This window comes from Oryza sativa, chromosome 11 (genome assembly GCF_034140825.1).
Source record: "Oryza sativa Japonica Group chromosome 11, ASM3414082v1".
Classification (NCBI taxonomy): Eukaryota; Viridiplantae; Streptophyta; class Magnoliopsida; order Poales; family Poaceae; genus Oryza; species Oryza sativa.
This window is the reverse complement of record NC_089045.1, coordinates 23,828,335-23,836,259: the sequence shown is the minus strand read 5'-3', so window position 1 is coordinate 23,836,259 and position 7,925 is coordinate 23,828,335. Positions and strand designations below refer to the sequence as shown.

Here is a 7,925-nt window from a genome sequence, read left to right as displayed (position 1 = left end):
TTAATATTTATAGTTAGTATCCAAACAACTGATGTGATAGATACTTAATAGTTTTAGTCCCATTTAAACAGGGTCTTAAAAACTAAACACAGCCTCTGCATCAGAAAGACTGATGTTCCTTGTGCCAAACCGGTCATCTGCTAGAGGAAAAAACAACTCTAATTAGTGATTATTATATTAAGATGTCCGACGGTGTTTAACTAAGGTCTTGTTTAGCAGAGTTTTTAGTGGTTGCATTTAATTTCTCTCATAATCTTTAGCTCCTCCCAAGAATCCATTCTTATTTCTGAGAATATGTAACTATATAAAATACTATATGAATATCCCGCCACGTTGCTATGGGAAATTAAGTTACATAATATGTACACATATGATGCATATATGATTATTAAATTAAAACAAATTGATACTTATGAATTTTTATGAATTTTGAGACTATAAATAATTGAGATTGTATGGTGTTATGAGAGAGGAAAGAAGAGACAATTTGAATAATAGATCTATCATCTAAAGACTAGAAATAATTGGAGTAATGTGCCTTAATGTGAGAAGAGAGAAATAACAATAACTATACTTAGTGGGGATGAACTATATAAGTATATAAGATTAGATTTATCTGATATTTTAAAGAAAATCCTATATAACAAGTTTTTAATAAAATGTTTTTAACAGTTTAAAAATATGCTAATGAAAACCGAGATAAAATATGTATGTTAATCAGAAAAGAAAACGACCATCATCAAGCTTTGACCTATTCTGAACTTTTCAAGTTTTGGCTCCACAGGCTTTTAGTACTCGTGACTGATCGGTGATGGGAAGGTACTGAAAATGGTTGACGCAGTGTTTAGTTCCGAAGTTAGTCTGTGTTTAGTTCCAAAGTTTTTTTTCTAAACTTTCAATTTTCCATCACATTAAACCTTTCATACACAAACAACTTTTCTATCACATCATTTCAACCAAACTTCCAATTTCAAAATTGAAAGTTTGATTTACATTAGAACGATGTGATGAAAAAGTTGGAAGTTTATGTGTGTAGGAAAATTTTGATGTGACTTCAAACTTTCAACTTTTTCATCGCATCAAAACTTTCCTACACATAAACTTCTAATTTTTCCGTCACATCGTTCTAATTTCAACCAAGCTTTCAATTTTGGTGTAAATCTATCCACACAGTCATGAATCAAACTCTAAAAACTAATGTGATTATATGTTAAATTATCTTGTGCAGGCCGCATATGGGAGCTGAAATTCCTCCAGGATTAATTTCGGGGGGGGGAATGAATTTTGTGAGATCGATTGGTTGGTTTAGAAAGAGTTTGTTTTTATCCCAAGCTTTTGTTCTACATGCACACTTTTATTTTTGTGATTTACATATGTAGATGTAATATTATAGGAGTATTATCCCTCTCAATAGAGTATTTAGGACATGTTTGGCAGAGTTTCAACTCTAAACCCCATCTCTCCTGAAGCTAAAGTCCAATCAAATAATTTTAGTTCCACTTAAAAATTAGAGTAGGCTAAAGTACTTTACAAAATGAACTAGAGAGACAAAGTTATGTTTAGTTTCTCACAATTTTATTCCATACCCATACCAAACAGGTTCATACTATTGCATAGTTTTCCTTTCATTGGAGCTCACACATGGTCAGAATCCAAATCAAACGACATGAAAAACAAGTTGGACAAGAAAAAATGTTGCTTATTTGTTTCAGAGAAGAAAAAAAAGGTCAAACCGTTCTACCGGTCGTCTGTTCCTTTTGCTCATAATCATCAAAACAAAAGGTTCCTTTTGCTGAATTGTACTACTGTACTACTACTTGGAGGGCCCAGATCAAGGCACGCGGACACGTGGCGCTCATCCAGCCATCGACACGTCACCTCGCAACAGCATCTTCCGAACTTTCTGTCAGCACCCATGCTCTCAAGTTAGTTTAGCTAATACTCCCTCCGTTTCAAAATATTTGACATTGTTAACTTTTTAGTACGTGTTTGACCATTTGTCTTATTCAAAAAATTAAAGTAATTGTTTATTCTTTTTATATCATTTGATTTATTATTAAATATACTTTCATATATATATATATATATAGTTTTACATATTTCACAATTTTTTTTAATAAGATTAATGGTTAAACATGTGCTAAAAAGTCAACGGTGTTAAATATTTTGAAACGGAGGGAGTATTAATCTACTACAATTAGTTAGATTAGATAATGTTGTTATCTATTGCTAATACTATGTATCATTCGAATAATCTCCATCAGCACATGATGTGATTTGTTTAATCATGCCGTGCGAGGCTTCAAACCTCGTTGTACTTTGGGTGGGGTAGTCCAAAAGCGCATGCCGCATCGAATCAAGGGAGTCAATGAAAAGCATGGTGAGGTCAATTTGAGGGCATAAACAATATAATTGCTTGAGACACCTAGGAATGCACCCCAAAAGTTCTTCTAGTAGTAGTAGTACTTGCCATGATATCATTTTTTCTAAAAAAACAAAAATCCCTTCATAGGGTTAACCCAATGATAGCATTTCATTTTGCAAGTTGAGGTGTACCCAAATGCGACAACTTTTTACGCATTTAAGCAAATTGTACCATAGGAAAGATCATGTCTTGTTAATTCTCAGTCTATTCTTTATAAAAGTTGAAGTTCTAATTGTTTTTCTCGGTGTTCATCATAATTTTGTTCGATATTCGGTGCGCAACTCTGATAATTTGAAGCGAGATAGCAAGAAGAGTAGTATTTGAAAATATCTTTCTATCAAACATATATATAGATTATAAGTATGATAATAAGACATCATCATGAACAATCAAAAGATGCTTACCAAGTCGATTTCACATTACATACCTTAATCATATATATCATGACACACTTTCTCTACTTGTAAACACCTTTCTATACCTGTGTGAGTACAAGCAACATGTAATCTACACCCACACACCATCCAAAGCCCCCCCAATTATGAAGAAATAACACCCTCTTTTTTTAGGTGGTTAACTTAATTACAAAGAAATCCCGATTTGCAAGGAGGGAGGTGTGAAATTACATCGAAATCCCGATTTATAAAGAAATTATCCATGCATGCATGCATGAATGAGCGTGGTGGTGGGCCCCACTCTTTCTCTCTCTACACATCCGTTTTCCCCTCTTTCTCTCCCATCCACACCACACACACCATCACTACTTCATCACACCTCCGAATATAAAGAGAGGAAGGTGAGGAGGAGAGAGAGAATGAAGAAGAAGAGTCCATCTTGGTAGAGAGAGAAAGAGAAGAAGCTAGAGAGAGAAAGTAGCAAGAGAGAGAGAGAGAGAGAGTTGAAGGCGAGCAAAGAGGGTCCAAAGGAGAGAGAGAGAATGCCCACCTGAAGAAGAGAGAAACGCCCCTCTTTTTTTTTACTCTCCTTCTCATCCAAGCCACCACCCGTGAAAATCTTGGGAGATAAATCCATCTCCAACCTCCACCACCCCCGATTCTTCGCGATTAGTTGTTTCCTTCTTCTTCGCAGGATTCCCTCCTGCGAATTCTGCATCGCCATCATCCACTCCTGAAGGTTGTCTCTCTGAATCTTTTTTTTTTTTACTGCTGTTCTTTCTTTTACACTGATGATGAAGTTTGTTCATCCCTCTCTGGGGGATCTTCGATCGGGTTGGATCGATTGGAGGGCTGTTTCGATCGGGTTTGTTGGGTTTGTTTCGCCGAAGGATTGGGTTTTTGGGAGGTGGGTTTTGTTCGGTTCTTGTTCTTGGGGGTGGGGGGATCGTGCCTGATCGGGGGGGTTTTTCTGGGGGTTTTGCGGCCTTCGATCATTGGGGAGGTTGAGGCGATGCGGCGATGGGTGGATTATCGGTGCATGATTCCCCTGCATTCCGCATGGATTTTCCTCTTGATCTTGGTGGTGTAATCTGACTGTTGGACTGTGTGATAAGTAGTAGTAGTAGTTTACTTGCACTTTTGATCCCCCTCACATTTACTTGTTCTTGTCATGATTTTGGTATTAGTTTGCATTGTCTTGAGATGTGTTTGTGTGGATGAGGGGATCAGAATTTTGGCCTTCTCTTTTGTTTGATTTGTTTAAACCTGTCACCATCTGGTGATCTGCAGAATGTTGGCTCGTAGTTTTTAACTGTAGAATACAATTGTGTGGATGCTTGTCTTGATCCCGATTGTTCGTCCAAATCATCATCTTGTTTGGTGAAGACTTGCTGTCATGTGTGGCTAAAGCCCTCTGTTCTGTTTCCCAGTGGTTTTTGTCTTTGTCTCTGCTTTTCTGCCTGCACATTTTCTACTCGAAGTATCTGAAAAGATGATACTTTATGTCTGTTTCATATAGGATCGATGAGTTCTGATTTTAACATGGAATTCCTGGTGTTGCAGGTCCAGTGACTTTACCTGCATTGTGTGATTGAGGCCTCACTTGTCGTCGCACACCGTCTTGTTTGCGGCAATGGAGGATCCACAGGGTGGTCAGGATTGTTCCAAGTTTGGGGCCTTTGTTGACAAGAATTCCGGTGCTTCATCGAGTAGTGCTGCTGACATTGAGCTTCAGAACATGTGTGGTACTTCTGTGGCAAGGACTGCTTCTTTGAGCACGGGAAGGGCTTCGCCTTCTCAATTCGCACCGACTGTTGGAAGATATCATCGTGCTGCCGGCTCCTGCCAAAGTGATGTTCTACCTGATGAGCAGTCTCTTGCATCAGCTTTTGACATGGTTCTGAGTTTCAGAAATCACCCTGTTGATTATCCTACCAATCCCTGCAATGTTGTGCCAAGTAATGGACTATATGTATCAGGCCCTATGAGGGCTACTTCAGTTCAGAGCTTTGATCCACTGCTTGTTCAGGATGAATCCATGCGTCCACAGTTTGGCGCTGGACATGGCAAGCTAAAGACTGATGAGTTCACTGTTGACCAACAAGAACAAGCACACATGCTCTCACATTACTTTGGGAATTGGCCACAGAACTATGGGATGAATAATATGGGTGGAGTTGCCAGTACTCCATACAAGCCATCAGCTTCACTCTACCAGCAACCATTTTATATGGATGAGCAATCTCAAATGTATGCACCTTATCAGCAGATTCCTTCAAACTTCTTGTTGCAGCATGATATGGATGTACAGAACCACTCTTCTATGCAACCACACTATGTTTATCCACAAATGCAACATGCTGCTGGGTCAAATGTTAGGAGCAATCAACAGGCTGCAGCTTGCACTTCTGCAAGGGGCAGATCAACATATGGACATCAACTGTTGCTGGATGGTGCTGTTTACCATAATGGAAATAACCAGATGAACAGTTTGTATATGGATGGTTTTCCTGGTATGTATACTGACAGTTCATTTGACTCCAGTGATTTTCACCGTCTGCTGGAAGCTGAAAAGTTTGCCCATCCGTATGAACTAAACTCTTCATCCAAAGGTTTCTTGCAACCTCAAATCCCAGATGATCTCAGCACGATGAAGATGCTGATGAATTCTGCTGGGGTAAATCGAGTAAGAGCTATCAAGTTCCCTCCTACAGTAAATGGCTATAGTGGTGTGGGTCGAAGAACCAATGGTTATGGCCATAACCATCTGGATGTTAAAAGTGATGAAACCTTGCACCTCAACGGGTTGAATTCCCAGTTTATGTCCTTAAAATCTGAGTATGATTTGGCGATGAAATCAACACAGCTGAATTATGGTTCAGTTGATGAAGTTGCTGGAAGGATTTATATGTTAGCGAAGGATCAAAACGGCTGCCGCTTTCTGCAAAAAGTATTCACTGAAGGCACCAAAGAGGACTTTGAAAAAATCTTAGCTGAAATTATTGATCATTTTGGAGAACTTATGATTGATCCATTCGGCAATTATTTGGTTCAGAAGTTGCTTGAAGAGTGCAGTGATGATCAGAGGACGCGTATAATTTGTGAAATTACCAGAGTGCCTGGAGAGCTTATTACAGTTGCTTGCAACATGCATGGGTATGAACAATGATCTCTTCATAATTTTTAATCTTTAATATTCTTGCCTTTTGTTCTTATCTATTAGAAAAAAATATTCAGGACTCGCACAGTTCAAAAGGTCATAGATACAATAAATACTCCGGAACAAATTTCGAAGGTTGTATCTGCATTGAGTCCTGGAGCAATGCGTTTGATGACAGATACTAATGGAAGTCATGTTGCACAACGGTGCTTGAAGAAATTGTTACCTGAGTATAAAGCGGTAAAGCATCTGCCAGTCATGTGATTTACATAGTCTTTCTGTATTGTCATACTTCTTGATTCATCTTAATATCCTGTAGGGTTACAGATCATAACAACCCACGACTGTTTCCACCTAAAAAATTATAATATAGACATATTGTAAAATTTTCAATTTATCTATAGTCTGTACATAACTCCAACTAGTTCTTCACTGGAAAACCGTCATATGCGCATGTTTTCATTCACAGTGCAGCAACAATGGCACTACAGGATAACAATGAAAATAATCTTACATTACGAATTTGATTGTTTGATATGCATATTAATCTTCTTGGCCTCCATTGTTTTTGCACTGACCTGTGGATGCCTGTATTACTTGTTACAGTTCCTTCTTGATGTTGCCGCATTGCGTTTTCTTAGATTAGCAAAAGATCAACATGGCTGTTGTATCATTCAAAAGTGTATTGAACATTCAAATGATGAGCAGAAGTACAACTTGTTGTGCAAGATCACATCCAGTGCCCTTAGCCTTTCAGAGGATCAGTATGGGTATGGCATTATCTTTGCATTCCACTTAATAGGTATTTTAAGTGTTCTAAGTAATATTACAGTAATGTTTTTTAATAACATATGATTTCTTTTTTTTTGCAGAAACTATGTCATTCAGTTTGTTGTCAACCTAGGAATTGAATGGGCCACAAGCAAAATAGTAAAAGAACTAAAGGGTCACTTTGGATATCTATCAATGCAGAAGTGTGGTAGCCATGTCGTCGAAAATTGTCTGAAGCAAGCATCGGAGCTCGACCGGGAAATGATTATCCATGAACTTATGGCTGATTCCAAGTTACCGCATATCATGGCAGATCCATTTGGGAATTTTGTGATTCAAACAGCACTTAAAGAGTGCAAGGTAAATGTAGCGATGCATCCTCACCCAAATGAATTCTCTCCTCAATTCTTGTATAAATGTTGTTTAAATAATTGTGCAAAATGAATTCTCTCCTCAATTCTTGTATAAATGTTGTTTAAATAATTGTGCAGGGTGAACTACATAGCTCCTTTGTCGAAGCTATTAGGCCGCATGCTCCTGCGCTGCAGAACGATGTGTATGCGAAAAGGGTTTTATCGAAGACATATCTGAAGAACAAGCAATACCGACTTGGCATTTTTTAGCCTGTCATTTGGGTGATTGCAGGAAGGAAGGTGCAAGTTCAGGCAGCATGTATCAGAACAGGACTTTTAGTGTACAATGGTGTGATAAAGAAAAACAGTTCTTAGAGAAAATGATCTTTTTGTCTCAAGGTAGTCTTGGCGAAGGAAAGCTTTTGGTTGGACCATTTCAGTATATTTACGTTTGTAGAATTAATATAGCCAAAATAACTGTCAGTTGTGTTGTTGGATCGGTCATTAATCATGTAGTACGTCCTGTATCTGCAAAAACTGTAGTTTATCAGTAACATCTTGTAATCACTAGTCTGATCAGATGAGCTGTATCATCTGCAAGGGTTTATATTCCGGTTGTGTCCTTAGTAAAATTTTAGGGTTTTTACTGAACAAGCTCTCTGATTATCGTTTGGGAGCCAATGCCAGGAGAGAATCCATCTGAAATCGACTTCGTATCGATTTCATTATCAAGGCCTGGTATTTGCTCGTATCGATTTCATTATCAAGGCCTGGTATTGCTGGGAAATATATTGGTTGGTAGAGTAGACCTTCAAAGGGAA

At 38.1% G+C, this 7,925-nt stretch overlaps 1 protein-coding gene across 1 annotated transcript; it reads left to right on the top strand.

The window, feature by feature from the left end:
* The first annotated feature begins 3,354 nt into the window (after positions 1–3,354).
* On the top strand, positions 3,355–7,836 carry LOC4350783 (pumilio domain-containing protein C6G9.14). The gene is made up of 6 exons (XM_015762067.3): positions 3,355–3,559; positions 4,384–5,976; positions 6,058–6,220; positions 6,587–6,750; positions 6,853–7,111; positions 7,243–7,836. Exons 2-6 carry the CDS (start codon positions 4,454–4,456, stop codon positions 7,372–7,374), a joined length of 2,241 nt encoding a protein of 746 aa, XP_015617553.1. The 5' UTR covers positions 3,355–3,559; positions 4,384–4,453; the 3' UTR covers positions 7,375–7,836.
* The last annotated feature ends 89 nt before the right edge of the window (positions 7,837–7,925 follow it).